This window comes from Cygnus atratus, chromosome 1 (assembly GCF_013377495.2).
Source record: "Cygnus atratus isolate AKBS03 ecotype Queensland, Australia chromosome 1, CAtr_DNAZoo_HiC_assembly, whole genome shotgun sequence".
Taxonomy (NCBI): Eukaryota; Metazoa; Chordata; class Aves; order Anseriformes; family Anatidae; genus Cygnus; species Cygnus atratus.
Window position 1 is genome coordinate 153,423,200 of NC_066362.1, and position 17,272 is coordinate 153,440,471.

The 17,272-nt window shown below is 41.9% G+C and overlaps 1 protein-coding gene across 11 annotated transcripts in view; it reads right to left on the minus strand.

The window, feature by feature from the left end:
• The window catches only part of MBNL2 (muscleblind like splicing regulator 2), a 111,073-nt gene that overhangs the window by 29,756 nt on the left and 64,045 nt on the right, over window positions 1-17,272 (minus strand). For all 11 annotated transcript variants that reach the window (XM_035557016.2, XM_035557019.2, XM_050711036.1 and 8 more), the window contains 3 exons: window positions 4,974-5,138; window positions 1,731-1,931; window positions 440-703 (listed from right to left, as the gene is read on the minus strand). In XM_035557016.2, coding sequence (XP_035412909.1) covers window positions 440-703; window positions 1,731-1,931; window positions 4,974-5,138 — 630 coding nt within the window. The remainder of the gene's footprint in view (window positions 1-439; window positions 704-1,730; window positions 1,932-4,973; window positions 5,139-17,272) is intronic.

The following is a 17,272-nucleotide window of genomic DNA, read 5'->3' on the forward strand; positions in this document are numbered from 1 at the left end:
CTTCGAAGCAAAAAGCGTCTCTTTGCTTTTCTTCCTTTTCTTCCAAATTTCCACAACTATATCTTTTTGCATATCTGTTTTCAGAGCTAAACCAGCATATCTGCCCCTGTTTTCCAATGGACATTGAACGATTTTATTTCTGTTTGGAAATACGAGGGGCAAATTTAACATATAATCAAGGCAGAGAACAGAAGTGGTATAGAGTGTCATTTGCTTCACTGTCTTGAATAGAAATACAGCATTCAAATACGGGAATGAAGAAAAAGAGCGCTTCCTCCCATCAAGCAATACTAGCAATTTTATCAATTCTTATATTTTTACCAAAAAAAAAAAAAAGCAAAAGGGAAAAAGAAAGTATAAGCAAACAGCATTAAATTGAAGCAAAATAGGCATCAAAGAGCTTCTGTCAAGAAAAGCAGCCATATATGCCAGCACTTACCATCACAGTCGCAGCTGCCGCAGCTGCCTGGGCTGCCACCGCAGCCTGGTTGGCTTGGTGTTGCGCCGCTTTGATTTTGGCCTGCAAATGTGCAGGAGGGTGAAAATACTTGCATTTCTCCCTCATGCAACGACCTTTTATGTAATCCATACACACGGTTACGGTGTTGTCGTTTGTGTCAATCATTGTGCTGTCTGCCGGATGTGCAAAGCGGCAATCAGTCTCTCCACGCGCACAGTTGCCCCGCTGGAACTCCCTGCACACCTATGCGCAAAACAACACTGGTTGCAACCCGAAACGGCAGGGAGAGCCCATGCCCCCCCCAGAAAGGACCATCCCCTTCCCCGGTGAGATCAGTGAATCCGATTTAATAAACCCATTATCTTCTTCTGGGAGAGGGAAATGCGTCTATTTTACCCTTGCACATTGGGTTCCTCAGGTAGCTTTGTGTTATGGTGGCTAAATGGACATGGAACAGAAACATTCCCAAATGTCTCTCCTTTTCCTGCTTAGAAAACATCTGGGAAGGATTCTTACTGAAGAAACTTCCTCTGCTAAACTAGCTGAGACTCACAAAATGTTCAGTCCCTTTCTAACTGTAGTTTATATTCTTGCAACTCCACTGCTAGGGAAGCAGTTCCTCTTGCTGATACTGGGGAAGAGAGTCTACAAACAAGGTGGAGAGCCTCCTTAAAAAAATAATTAAATGGACAGAATGGACAAGCTGATTTTTCTAAGGAGAAATGTCCTGTAGACTACCTGGGCCACAGATTCCACTGAGCTTGGCCACGCAGGGATCCACGAGCTCCAAGGAGGCTCTGCACATCACTGCGGGCTTGCCTGCTCAGTCTGCTCCAGGGTTTGTAACATTCAACACCTCCATCAGTAGCTCAAGGCTAAAAAATTCCCCTACTACTGATTAATAAAAATCAGGACCGAATTAATACTGCAGGACAGAGTTAATATTGCAATGAAAATGTGCTTGCTAGGTATTTCACCAAAACATACCTTTACGAGCATGCAAACCTGAGGTATATTTGAAGAGATGAAGTTTAAGAAAGATGAAACTTCATGTTGATTTCTCTGTATTAAATTTGAGGAAATGCACTACCTTATAAATGTATTTAGTTACCATTGGCTGCAAGTGTAGGAATTCTGTCTAGTTACGATGTCTACACTTTGAGCAACTATATTTAAGCATAGTTTCTAAAATAATGCTTTTTCTCCTCCAGGAGCTTCGCTACAGCCTGACAGAGAATTGCATTTCTAGTCATGGTGGTGCCCACAATACCTCCAGTTTATCAGTCCTGAGGAGTTTCTGAGTAGCAGTTGAACCAGGGACTGAAACCGGTGGACTTCCAGGAACAATGACAGGCGGCGTGGGTAGGATCTCGGTCGGGACTAAGCCAACTCCTGGTGTTACTGGCGTTAGGTAAGGAGCAAAGCTAATAGCCGTGTTCGTTCCTATTGTGGGACCCACTGGAAATGTGGGCTGCAAAATGAAAACACAGACCAAGATGAAAAAACCCTTAATCAAGAGCTTATTAGTTGTCTTTTGCATGTTCTCCCTGGCGCCGATTCATTTTCTTAATCAAAAAATTTCAAGCAGCTGGCAAAACACACAGCATATTCTCTTCTTTTAATCACGTAACACATTCCAGCTGCATACTAGGAACGGCACATTGTAGCTCTGCTGTTGGAAAAGAGGCTGCCATTGCAAAGCAAGTCCCACTGTGAACCTGAATCTCTATGGAGGTCCAGCTTATATTGCAGGCTTATTTACACATCAAAAAGTTGAAATAACATAACTTTATTGCTTTTTCTCAATACCTGCTTTCCTTTGAAAACAGGCTATTTTTTCAAAGTACCAAATTTCACAGGTGAAGCATTATTAACTATATTAAATCCATATTTCTAGTAAGACTATAAATAATGAACTCTTTGGCATGTAACTTCCATCTCTTTGCATGCTGTATTCAGCCACCTCCTGCAACTGTAGGAGTTGCTACGGCTCACACATCAAAAAGTCTCACCTTTCCAAATGTTTGTGTGCTCAGCTGTCACCAGTGGCAAGCAGAATAAATATTATAATCTCAGCTGGACACAATATTTAGAAAGGGATTACTCAGCCTTAGCTTGAGTTCATCTTACAAAAAAAAAGGTTGATTGGAAGGAATGATAAGGGTCTAAAAATCTGTTTCATGCATCCCTAGAGCAAATCAGTGAAGTCAAAACCAAAAGAAAGAGCACTTGTGTAACGCTAAAACCCAGCCCTACCAAGGCAGAATAGTGGGTTTGTCACCACCAGCTCCAAGGGGGGTGGAAGCAGAACATCACCATGGTCAAACCACGGTCACGACTCGCAAGTGATTTAGTTCTGCAGAGATGATGTTTACTCCAGAGAGGGAAGCTATAATGATAAATAATTATAAATGCAAAACTCTGCAGGAATAGTACAAATCTGACATTAGCTTTGTCACAAATTAAGTCCCTGAGTAAGCCAGCAGCTAGAAATGAACCATGGAATAGCTAGAGAAAAACTTATGAAGACTTAAAAACACTTAATGAAAGAGGAAAGTCTTTCTCATCAAGGTGGCCTGCATACCCTTGGCTGGAGAAGGGAAGCCAACAACACAAATTATGCAGAAAATATGCAAGAGAAAGCACACAAGCTAGGAGGTTTACTTCTAGTTTTTGTTTGTTTGTTTGTTGTTTTTTTACTAAATTATAACTGAGTTTCAGTTAGTACAAGAAGATGCTTAGAGCAGCACATTAGCCAAGATAGCCAACTGTATGGAAATGGCATCTATTTGCCCTAGAGAGTTAGAAGTGAATAATGCTCTGCTTTTACCAGAGATCAAAACTGCTCGATATCAAATAGCATGGTTTATATGCCAAGTGTGAGCTAAATTATTTCGAGCATAATAATGAAGATTTATATGAAACAATGGTTCAACTATTTTAGGGACAGTATGTGTTATGTAAAATATAAATACCATCTTTGTATCAGATACAATTTTAAGAATAAATCTACATGTCAAATGACTTCTATGGAATTTTCATCTACATTTTATCCATTTGGTCAAGGCTGAGTCATCTTAATCAGGCAATTTATGCATGACAGAGAAATAAAACTCTCCACTTTTATCACAGCCGTCAGTACAGAAGGCATTACTTCAATGAGATTGTAAAGTTCAAATGATAAAATGAGTGAGTAGTAAAAAGCATGATTTTGCCATTTCCAATTTTTATTCATAATACCAAGAAGTGGAATTATTTTATTATTCCATGAAAACTTTTTTTGGTGAAAACTTAAGCAGTAGAAAATCAGGAGATATCAAAACACATTATGACGATATATCAAGATACATCTTCCATACATACTGAAAGCTGATAAACATGTACCTGAAACTCAGGGACTCCTGACACCCATTTTTGCTCATGCCTTCCACCTTATGGCAGATGCTTCAAGTGTAAAACCAGGCATCTGGGGTCAGTTAATGTGGCCAAATACAGATGTCCTAACCTGAGATGCTTACACTTATCTCCTTTGACACTCCATGGAAAGACAAGGCACTTAAAAGAAACCAAACCATATAATCTGAATGCAGATTTCTGAAACAAGCCAAGTGAATGGTAATTAGAAGTGCCTATTTCTTTTGATAAACTATCAAATGATTTAGGAAGCCCAGCACAAAATTTGATACCAATGCTCTAGACGCCTCAAGTGAGAGAAAGAAATCTCACTCCAGTGCCTTACAGTGGGCATTCAATTTGAGAAAATATCATTAGCTACCATATGTGAAAAGTCTTGTTCAGATTTCGTGTCTTTGGAACTCTGGTGCAACGAAGAGCTGAACTGCAAAGGCAGCCCGCAGCAATTGATCATTTTCATGTATAGCCCAAAGTCGCTGCTTGTTCCTGCAGGACACTATTTTTATGTCACCTACTGGATTTGAAGTGTTCCAGGTACCATATGAATTACCTTAAAATAAAACACTGAGTTTGTAGGTGGACGTATCATCAGTTCTTATTTTGGGACACTTCAGATTATAAGAGAGAAAGAAATCATTACCCAGAATGACATTACCCTTTTTTCCTGGTATTGGGATTAAATACTGCTTGAAGCCACTCAAATTCACAGGCTCCTGAGAGGGGAACTCTGCAGTCCTACTCAAATAACTTACTAACAAATTATTATTATACAACTTTACACCTCCAGAGATATTATAGGTAAAATCCTTGCAAATCTAGACAAAACCTAACAAGAACTGAATGAAGGGAAAAAAAAAAAAAAGAGGGAGAAAAAAAAGCAAGTGAGTCTAGGATAAAAAAAGGTATCAAATCTCCAGCAACACTCCTTCATCTCTTCAAATGCAAATATAAATGAAAATATTTCTAGCATCTCAGCAGTTCCCTAAATCAACAGATGGTGATTATTCTTATTGATACTACTTTAGAGAGCTTTTGTGGGTCAGTATAGTCTTCTACCTTAACTTACTTACCAATAACACCACCAGAGAAATAAACTTACCACTGGCTGTAGTGGTGTTCCTGGAAACATAAACTGCATTTGCTGGGCAAGCATTGCTGCTGCAGTTTTTTGTTGGATTAAGTTGTTCCTGCCATTGATTTCCAGTTGAGTTTTTAAATGCGTTGGTGGATGAAGGTACTTGCAGTTCTCCCTTGTACAACGACCCTGGAAAAAGAAGTCACACTAATTGGTCTATTGCTTTTGATGATAGCTTAATGCCCTGCAGCACAATATTACACCACAAGCTAAGCGAGCAGTAATGAAATGCAGGGTGTTTCCTGGGAACCGTGTAGCAGGCTGGGAGGAGCTGATGGCCTTGAGCTCTGCCTCAGCCCACTACCTCTGACTGATTGTTAAGGGTATTAGCCACGGACAAGGAGAAAGGCTTTGAAAGTTGTTGATGGCACTTTCATTGTTAAGTACAGATCACTGCTGGACAATTAATAGTCTGAGTATTATCCAGGCTGCCTGAATTGCCTCTCATGGTATCTTGGCTTGGGTACCCAGTGTTACCATACCATAAATGTTTTTATGAATTACATTACGTTATGAATAATAAATTTAAACCTCCTTTAAGAGAAATACTTCTTGTAAGTACATTATATTAAAAAATAACCGTGTGGCAACTCTCTGCTTGTACGTTCATGCTTATTACAGTCCACTGCCTTCTGGCCTCCTGCTTTTATTACATCAAATATAACTTTGCCTCCTGTTTTTATTGCATCAAGTAAAACTTTGAACTATTTCCATTCAGGTATAAAATAACAGAAGTCGAGTCGGTATTTTTGGAGCCTAGATTTAGTAGCAGTGCATGGGGCTAAATCTGAAGGTGCACAGCAAAAGGAGACAGCCTGAAGACAGGGGTTTTAGATAGCTATGAGATAGTACAAACAACAGAAGATGGATTATTTTGGAAAGTTGATGGTGGTGGGCAGCCATCCTTGAGGTGATTTGTGTTGGAGGAGATGGGTGTGGAGCACACCTCTACAAGGACTGACTGCACGCTGGCCAAAATGTAGGCTGAGCAGCGTAAGAAGCAGATGCATTTTCCCCCAGAAAGGGAACTGTAGGGTGCAGTAGCAGGTTGTGTATCTGCCTCTGCAGCCGCAGGGCCGGACTTAGTGAGATCGGCTCTTTGACAACATGGCTCATAAATTGTCATGAAGTTTTGAGAGCTGTGATCGGAGGACCTAGAGCATTAGTCAAACTCGATGTGACACACTCAACTTCGAGAAACAAGTTTCCAAATTGAGACCTTTTTTAGAAGTGCTTCTTAAACTTTCCATTCTCTGGTATGACCACTTCGTAATACTTTGCCAGACAGGAATACCCTCCTATAGCCTCAAGAACATTAAGATCCCTGTGAGAGAACATCACACAGTACACACGTACTCGGATGCCGCGTATGTGTACGCGCACACACACTTTTTCCTACAAAACCCTCAGTATGCTTTGGATGTCCCAGAACAGCAGTATTAATGTCACACTTTCTACTCACACACTGAAATGCTCCTGGTTCCACCTCTAATCTGCGATAAGGACTTAATAGCTACCTGTGCAGGAGAACATTAAACACGTCTAGGAATGCTCTCCAGCACCGAGGCCAAGGGGAATGCAGACAGCTATTTCCACGCCATTAAACCACGGAGAACAGCCCTTACCTGGTGCTAACACCAGAACTACTCCTGGATACTGTTTGTGACTGTGCTGAATGGCAGAGGCCAAAAGGAGTTCAAGAAAGCTAAAAATTTCAGCATATAGACAGCCACGCCTCAGTGCCCAGGAACATTACTTGGTGCTGCTTAGACGTGCTGCGATAGGTGCAGCCATTTTCGGGACAGTGTGCTCTTCTTTCTCACTTCCACGAGTCACTAATTCCGGGGGTTTTAATTATGCACACAAAAGGAAAGTCACTTTGTCAGCTGGCATAAGGAGAACCAGAAGTCGTCACGATTCGCCTTGGACAAAGCAAGAGGCAGGCTCTTCCATTCATGGGGTAATAACGCTGTCGCCTTTACGATGTTAAATGGGAACATGCTTACCCGTGAGCGCGGCAACGAGCGTGTGCTTTTATGTTGCCTGACGAGGATCTCCTGATTAAGACATTTTTAACTGAGACCTATTTAACCTTAATCTAATTTGTATGTAACCTTAATCTAATTTGTATGTAAATGGTTCATAGAGCAAATGTGAAAACGAAAACAACAAAATAAAATCACGTAAATCTATCTGATGGAAATATCTACCGATGCAAACCAAAGTGATCCTCAATTAAGGAGTAAGAGTAACTCTCATCTGCAGTGGCTTTTGAAGTACCTCAACTTTGAAGTAAGCCTACAATGAGCACACCACTACCAGCTCCGAAAGCACATGGCTAGCATGTACCATCACTTCAAGCTCTGCAAAGCAACCCACAGAGCACAAAAGCCTAGTTATTTCAGAAAACTCTCCAAAATAATCCAAGCGCATAAAAATTTACTCTATTCTCTGAAGTTATTAATGTGTGTGCCCCATTTACTAGTTTTTTCGAGTTCTTGGTTAGCAATGAACTTGTGCAGCCCTGTCACGCTGCTATAGACGCACTGTAAACAGATCAAGCCTTGTTAGAATGAAATGACCCAAAATAAATGGCAATGGAATGAGCACTGAAAATAGTGAGCGGATGAATCCAGTCCTAGCTACCAAAACAAAATACATTCTGAGACCCAGTTTCACTTTTTGGACCTTCAGTGGTTGGGGGAAAATGCCTGGAAGTGACTTTTCATTTCTTTGGTGAGAAATGCTCCGTGCCCCTATGAACTGCTGATGGGAACAGTTTCAGAGCAGAACTGGGCTGATTCCCAACAATTGATCAATGCAAGACTGAAAATTCAAACTTGTGGTATCATCTCAGTCAAATGTGACCCTGGATTTTTTGTTTATTGAAATGTCAAAACCAAAGTCCAACTGAGATAATAGCAACACACCAACCCAACAGCAGAACAAAGCACTGTGCACGAAGTGCTGGAGAATTCAACTTGTTGGGTCCACAATAAAGGCCTACTTCGGATCCTTGCAGAAATATTACTGCAGTAGCAGGCCACCTCAAAACAAGTAGAGAGGCAAAACTGAGTGCTTTGACTTCAGGGTGCATCAATATCAAGCCTCTGGAGCGAGTCTTGGTTCATCACAGTAGCTCAGGAGCTGCTCCACAGACTGCCTGGTGCACAGCAGCACTAACTACGTTTGAAGGATGAGGCAGGCAGGCAGCAGGGAAAATCCTTTATTCACACAACTTTTAACCCACTCCCACATATGAGTCAGAGTTCTGAAACAGGGTGTGCAGACAGATTGGTTTGAAACTTGGGCCCTAGAAACTGCTTTCACCCATGAAGTGAAGGTTATCAACGTGCACATCACAAGCAGTTGCTCAATTCCCATACAATTTCTCTTGAAAAGCTCACTCGCAGTGAGCTGTCTCCCTACCTGTAATTGATAGTAACGATGAACGGATCTCAAATTAAGTTCCCAGTGCTCTGTTACTCCCTCCCCTCATCCAGGATGCATGGCACCTACCTCTCACCTCTCATTTTTCTTGCTTGGCTCTCTACAGCTAGCCTAGCTGTACATGACACTTCAGGCAGGTAATGGAAAGTTTTAGCAGAAACACTACTTTTTTACTGCTAATTACGCGGACCGAGGACATGCTGCGGCTCGCGCCTGGGGCGTGCCACAGGTTTGTTCCCATAAGGAAGTGGGAGGCAGAAGGGATGCACATGGGGAGCTGGGAACTCAACAGGGCTCAAAGGGCCCAGGCGCAGCAAGGAGAGACTCTGCTTCCATGGGGTCAATGGTCTTGAGAGCAGCTACCTGCCTGGCTTGGTACCAAACACACGTCCCTTAATGAGCTGTGACACACCACTGACTTCTTCTGAAATCAACAGATTTCCCTAAAAAGACCAATAGGTAGTTTGCCTAAAACCAGTGGCACAAAATGGCCCAGAGACTGGAGTATATTAAAAAGCCAGGAATTATAATTTTAAAATAAGCAAAAAGAAGTAAGTGCAGAAGTAAACCACCTTAACTGTGCATATTAAAATACCAAGAACCCATTTCCTGTCTGCAGATTGTATAGCCACATCTCTTTATTTAATATTTTATAAATCCACAGCTTTTTTCAGTATTTTACCCTTGCTTTAATAGTAACAAAAATAATAATAGTTCATCCAGGCCCAGGCTGGGAATTGCCTATGCATAATAATGAGTTAGTTTTTACCTTTATCTCTCATAAAAATAAGATGCTTGAATTTTATTATATATATTAAAAAAAGCAAAATAATGTGTCTTTTACCTTTTAAGCTGAGAATCAACTAATACATCCACAAACATTTTGCTTGCCTACTGAAGGCTGCTTTTAAGGCAGGGGTCAGTACATATTCTTAGCATGCTTAGCATAAAAGCCCAGTAGTGAATGGAACAGCCCCAGTCTGTACAGTCAATCCAAAACTCCTGTGAGGTACTTTTCTGCAGCATTTTTTTTTCTTTTTTTTTTTTTTTTTTTTCTAAAGTAGGCCCTAATTCAGGTTGGAACGGACTTTGAGAGGCCCCAAGTCCAAGCTGCTCAGAGCAGGGTCAGCCCTGAGATCAGACCAGTCAGGTCTTGAAAATCTCCATGGATGGAGACTGGACAACCCCTCTGAGCATCCTGCTCAACTGCTTGGCTGTCCTCAAGATGAGGAAGTTTCTCCCTACGTTCAGTCTGAACCTGCTGTGTTTTGGCTTACATTGAGTGTCCTGCGTCCTGCCACCATGCATGGCTGTAAGGAGCTGGGCTGCACCTTTGTGGTGGTTTTACTCGGGTGGGCAGCCGAGCTCCACCACAACCGCTCTCTCACTCCCCCTCCTCAAAGAGGAACGGGGAGAAAATACGATGAAAAGGGCTCAAGGGTTGAGATAGGACAGGGAGATCACGCAGTAATTATCGTGACGGGCAAAACAGACTCAGCATAGGGAGTTAGTAAGATTTATTGCCTATTACTAACAAGCCAGAGAAGCTAGAAACAAAGGAAAGAAACCAAAAGCACCTTCTTCCCCATCCACCCTCTTCCACCTCCTCCCCCCGAGCAGCGCTGGGGAACGGGGGAATGGGGGTTATGGTCAGTCTGTAGCGCTTCTTCTCCGCAGCTCCTTCTCGGTCACTCTCATCCCCTGTGCTGTGGGGTCCCTCCCATGGGATGCAGTCCTTGCTGAAATGATCTGGCGTGGGCTGCCCACAGGCAGCAGCTCTTCAAGAACTGCTCCAGATATGGGTCCGTACCACAGGGTCTGTACCTCAGGAGCAAACTGCTTCAACCTGGATCCCCCACGGGCAGCAGCTCCTGCCAGGTCACCTGCTCCTGCGTGGTCTCCTCTCCACGGGCTACAGGTCCGGCCCGGAATCCTCCGGCAGGGGTCTTCCACAGGCCACAGCCTCCGTCGGTGCAGGTCCACCTGCTCCACCGTGGTCTCCTCCATGGGCTGCAGCGTGGAACCCTGCTCCACCGTGGTACTCCATGGGCTGCAGGGGGACAGCCTGCTTCACCATGGTCCTCACCACAGGCCGCAGGGGACTTCTGCTCCGGCGCCTGGAGCACCTTTCCCTCTCCTTCTTCACTGACCTTGGTGCCTGCAAGGCTGTTCCTCACTCCTCTCATTCTCCCAGCTGCTGTGTGGCGCAGCGTTTTTTTTTTTCCGTCTTAAATATGCTCTCACAGAGGTGCAAAACAACATCACTTATTGGCTCAGCACTGGTCAGCAGTGGGGCCCTTACCTTACATGGGGCAGCTTCTAGATCCTTCTCACAAAAGCCACCCCTACGGCCCCCTGCTACCAAAACCTTGCCACGTAAACCCACTACAACCTTCCAGACACCCCCTTGTCAGTACTGAAGGCCACTCTACCAGGAGGAGCATCATTACACATTCATAATGTTTAGAAGACAGGCTACCCGATGAGGAGCAGAAACGGGGAGGCCTGCTTTCTTGCAGATCCCTTTTTCCCATCCCTCTCCCCAAGATACGTCCAGTTACCCCCATATATACCATCTCTCCCTAAGCTCCCAGATCCCTTCTGTACCCTACATCCGTCCCTCCCTTTTTCCCCCTTTCCCCCAGCACCCTCCCACTTCTCCTGACTATAGACTGGCACACAGGTCGCGCAATAAATATAACTTGCTCAAGCTGTGCATGTCCTAAACAGCCAGCCAAAATGTGCATGTGGCTGGCAGGCCGCACTCGTGAGCGGCTCAATTTATGCTGTAGCCTTTTCCTTAACGGGGCAGTAATTTGGATCTCTGTCTTCCACCCAGACACAGATTTTTGCCTAAGTAGCGAGAACTCTTTCATATCAAGTGATACGTGTTTGAGATGTCTAGTTCTAGCAAAGCGGCCTGAAATTGGCCAGGGTGTTCAAAAGTTATTAGGGTGCAAAGCTGACGCTGACAAAAATACAGAGAGTGCAATTATGCCAGATCTGCTTCCTTAAGAAAATGAGTTCAAACTAACAAAAGCAGATGAAATTGTGTGATCTCTAAGGATTAAATATGCAACTTTAAGAAAAAAAATGTTTATGACATTCAAGATGAATGGGTTTAGAAGATATTTGAGCAACTCGTTCTACAAAGGTCAAAAATTTTTCTGGTTTCCAGCTGGACGCGCATCAATCCCAACATTTCTTGGAGTTAGAAAAACCACACCAAAAAAAAATCAACAAAATCAACCAAGCAAAAAAAATCTCCTCATGCTACAATCACCTCTCCAACAGAAATAAGTAAATAAATAAATATGTAATTCCGTATCATAAAGCTTCAGCAAACTTTCCACACGCTTGTAAGGATCAGATCAAACTCTAACTATATGCATTTGCAACCGTGGGCATGCCAGTCAACAAGACATCACCTGCTCTTGATATTGATATTAGATACCTGAAGATATTACATGCTGTTCAGAGCTTGGCTGAGTAAGAGCTATCACTGGCCCCTGTCTGGGATGGTGGCAGCACATGGCAAGAATAGCCACAGAGAAAGCAATGTCAGCAGCTGTGGAGGTACCTAAGCCATAAATACTTCTCTGGAAGAGTTTCTGGTGACAGTAACTTCTTTTCCTTTGGGATTCTTCTTCAGCAGCCCCTTGGCAAATTCTGGTTGGGAATGAGTGTGTCCTCACCTAATCAATTTAACAATTTCACCATTGCATAAATAAAGAAGTTCTCATTTCCAACGATCTTGGGCTCTGTAGGGCCAAACAACAGACCCAGTAAATATGAGGACAGGGTATTTTTAGATGACCAAAATACAGGGGCTTATGCTCCTGTCCACAGACAGTGACATATTCAGTTCAAATGTTATTTTTCAAGTGCAGAAATACCATAAAGGAATAAAAATTAAAACAAAACAACACAACAACAACAACCAAAAAAAAAACAAACAAACAAAAAAAAACAAGGTTTGTATATTCACTGAGGTATGCAGAGAAGGATGATTCCTCTTGTTCTCTAGGACTTGCATTTCCTTATTTCCCCCTATATACTTTACTACATGAGAGCTCAAATACCAACAGCCCATTCAATACTCAAGATCAAGGAAAAATACTAAACTTCAGTTTGGACTGAGTTAAAAAGTATTTTCCATCCAGCATCACAATGTTGGGATTCAATTCTCCTGTGCAGGTTTAGCTGCTTCCCAAGTCCTCAAAGAAAGTAAAAAAACAGACGCCTCATTAAAGTATTCCCTTTTTATCTGCTGTGAATACATACCACCTCACACAATCTATAGGACTTTACATGCCTGCAGAGTTAAGCCTATGTGCAAGGACTTAGGGGATTTAGTTAAGTCTTGGGAGTGACTAGTCATTGATTTTTAAAGATATAACTTAGCATTTTATTTATTCTTTAATGTATATAAAAAAGCTTCAAATGATTTTTGAATTTTGTATTTCATATTGAAAGTATGTTGACTTGCAAATATGCATGCTTATGAAAACATGATTCCTATAGCCTAAGTAGAATTGTATCTAATTTTCTACAAAAAATGGAGATCAGCATAGAATCTTATATTTTGAAAATGAGACATAAGTGAACTATCTGAAAGAAAAAAATTAAAAAGACCAAACTGTGCTAGTAACAGAAATATGAAGCTTTTGATTGAGAGTTCAAACACCTGAAATTTCACTTGTTGCCAATACACCTTAGGACAAGGACAAAATTTATTTCAAAAAACTAAACTAAACAACAACAACAACAAAAAAGCATCTCATATATCACACCTAAAATATCAGAGCTGTTAGATCTGCCCCTCCCAAAAAAACTCAAAATTTTGTAGAGAAATGAATTCCTTATTTCTAAAGCTACCTTGCAAGTCCACCCACCAAAGTTAGTGAGTGTGCATACATATTTATACGCACCTACACATATCCACTTTAAGAAAAAGTAGAAGGCAAATTCAGCTTCTCACTTGAAAGTAAAAAAGGAAATGAATGTAAAAAAATCTCAGGTGACTTTAGCTTGATTCATTTTCCAAAAACTAAAGAAAACTCATTAACTACTCTTCTAATTATTTCAATTATTTGTAAGAAACTAAAAGCAGGTAGAATAAAAACGATCATTTTATTCATAAAGAGCTAGAACTGCCTGTTACTGACATAAAAAAAAAAATTGAAGAAAAATTGAGGTCTTATAAAAAGATGGAATGTCTAAATGATGTAAGAGTCCTAACACTGAAGACTTAATAGGAGATATTTATTTAAATGGAAAAAGACAAAATGTTCTACTGGAGAGCACATTTGCAATGCGCAAAGAGCTCTGAGTCTCTCAAGATGCTCTTTCAAACACATGTTGAGAAGGATGGCTACAGAGAATGGTTTAATAATTTGCCTTGCAATATCAAGGGAATTGTACTCAATATTAAATTGCTCAGACGCATATGAAATTTTAAGTCGTTTGACAAACATCCTTGAGATTAACAAATAAGACAAAGAAAATTCAGACAAAGAAACAACAGTTTACATTAATAACATTTTATTTCTGTGTTTACTGACTCAAACATGAATTGAGAATAATCAGGAAATAAAGGTTATTTCTTCCCCAATTACATAGACTCTTCTTTTTTTTTTTTTTTTCCTCCTTGATTTCCCCCCTTCATTGGCACTCAAAATCTAAACCAGTTATTTTTACCTCAGCTTCATGCTTGGCTACCAGCACTGATGAATATATCACAGGCAACTATGGACAAGCCTTGAAATTCATCTTTGCTCTAATGCACGTAGGCAATGTCCATGGAATAAAGACAAGCCAATGTGCAGTACAGGGGAAAACTCCTATGGAACTATCATCAAGGAAGCAGATGGAAGTGTAACCTTGTTTAGCTAAAATTTCCCAAATGTACTGCTTTTATTACATCAGTGGTAAGGCTCTTCACAGGATACGAAGCCACCTTGTGTGGGGCTCTTTTCAAAGGCCCTAAACCTTTACAGAGTCTTGGTATCTGCTGAGCAGAGAGCATTACACACACATAACTGATGACTGGGCAGTTCCAGTGCACCCACTCATTACAAAGATCGACTGTTTTTCAGACATAAAAGAACTGTATAAATCCTGGGTGGGACCGCATGGCAATTCAGGGTGACGTGGATTTTTTTTGCTGGCAAACGACATGCTCCATTGTTAAGTTCAGCTTGACTGAACTGAACTGAAAATCTCAGGAAGAGGCAATTTTCTTCAACTTTTCTCACTATCTCCAGAGCAGAAACAAATAGCTGTTGCAGAAGTAATGCCAGTAAAGAAAGACAAGTTGTTTGACTGCAGATCATCTGGCAAGAGAAAAGGCAATAGAGGCGTAGAGAAGACTAGCATATATCATGTTCTGACCGAACAAGAAAATGAGCACGGCATGGCGCCGCTCCCTGACAGACCTCCTTCCTCACCTCCTTTACCATCCGCATAAAAGCTTTCAAATAGACGTATGCTTACTTTAACACAAGCCTGCTCATACGAACAGGAGTGAGTTTAAACTCCAAGCTGTGCTTTACCTTGGTGTGGAAACACCATTTGGCAGTGAAAATGTAGGCAAAGGTAACTGCAGTACTGACAGCCATCGCCCTGAGACACCTTATTTTTCTCTCAGTGGCCTGTGGAGGAAAGACAAAATGTCTTCAACATTCATACAACGTGCCTTCTGCAATAACCAGGTTAGAAAAGAGCGAGCGAGCAGTCAGTAGTGAGAACAGGGCTTTGCCATCAGGATGTCTGCAAGCCTCAACAACATAGCGAGGATCTTAACATGCCTCAGAAAAAGCCATAAAGGCAGTTACATGGCATTTGAAAGGAGCAGGAGAAATACGTCAGCGATGAGGAGTGGTCTGTGACCAGACCACAACAAAATGGGGGGAGAGTGCTGTAAAACCAATCACCTTAGTCATGTACAGTGAGTCACCTGTCCAAGGGAACCTTGAGAAGATGCTTCATTTGGCAGTTGCAGTGAATCACGGAGATTTGGAAAAGGCACATCAGTGTGATTTGGCTCCTACGTACCAAGGGAGTCTGCTGCTGCGTTAGGAAGAAGGATGGGCCCATTGTATATGGAGCAGGCAACAACCTCGGCCACAAAGTTTTCACAGCCCCCAGCTCTCAAACCAGATGACTCCATGGGACCCAGCAGAGTGAGTTGCTAGGTGGTGACCACCCCTTGGACACTGATCTACTGCTGATGAGTCCCTCTGCTGCTCCGTACATGGACCACCTTTCAGCCCAGCTCTGTCACCCCGTGCCACCCCATGGCACCAAGTCTCCCAGGCAGAGGCTTCCCTACGTGTGCATGTGCACTTACTAACAGGCTGTGGCCCCAAGTCCAGCTGGGGTTTGCTAGGCACTCTGAAGACACAACACAGAAAGCTTCTCTTCCCTTGGGGGTTTCATGCTTTCTTGGCTGATCACTCTACAAACAAAAGGAAAAACCTACAGCCTAGTTAAATATACTGATAGCCTAGGACACATTACATAATTGCAGAGGTGAAAAGTACACTATCTTGTCTCTGTGCAGAAGGAAGAGTGTTTACTAGCCCTTAATGACAGTGCAGGAACCACAGCTGTGTTATTAATAAATCATAGGCTTCGCTCCTGGGACGCACCAGCGAGGCTGGAACCTGACACAAGTTCCCAGTGCATTGGAAAGCTGCTGAAAACACACTGAAATTTCTTGGTGTTTTAGAAACACCATGTATTTGTATTAAAAAGCACAGATTAAGGAGAAAAAAAAAAAGAAACAAAAAAACTCCTAAAATTGAAATGGAAATACACTTGCATTTCCAAAAAAGAATCACACACAAAATCCCTCATACTACCCATCACCACATGAAAAGCCACAAACAAATAATCAAGGTGAGATTAAAAGCCACTGTACTGCTGTAGGACCGCTTACAGACAACAACTTCCACGAAGTGTGCCTGACCTGAAAAGCAGAAGGTAAGCAGGCACCTTTCCTAGCCTTTGCCGTACCTAGTCTGTGTTCCTTCTCTTCTTGGAACTGGCTTTCTTAACATCAGTGATAAATTTCTAGCTTTTCTTGAAGTTTGGCACACCTCAGATTTCCATGTTTAGGGAATGGAGAAACCAGCACTACTAGCAGGAAGGGTAATAAGATCCCTTCCCCTGAAGCAGCAGGGTGCGAGCGTTATTAATGTGAATTACCCAGAGAATCAACGCTACAGACCACCTTAAAAATCAGGGGGAGGAGGGTGGCAGGAGGTCCAGAAACTCAAGCAAGAGGCAAGAATGAACCCCTGACATCCCAGTAAATGAAACAACAACAACAAATCTTTCATTTTTGTCGAAGGGATCCTTGTCCCCTCCACTCTGTATTAGGAAACTTCCAGAAGATCTAACAAAGCCTAGCAAGAAGTAGAAAGCCATTGCATTTATCTCAAATGGTAGCTTACAGAATTAGGAGCTAAATCATGGTTATGAGAAAAGATAAGACATATTAGGATGTCTTATTACCTTATTTGAATGCTATATTCATCTAAGTACCAGAATATGTGATTGTGGTCTTGAAAGTGCTTGTAACTTCTCAATGCTCTGTTGAAGGAGCAGATAATTACTCTTTTCCTTAAGACAGATTCAGTGACGACTAAATAGAATTCTAGGTTAATCTCAAACTAAAATATTGCCTCTAGGTTTTCCAAAGCATATATCCGTGGCCCTCAGAGGAACGTACACACTAAGTACCAATCATATTGCAACTACATTGTCAGTGTACACTGATGTCGATGGCATGCTACTTCATCAGTGTC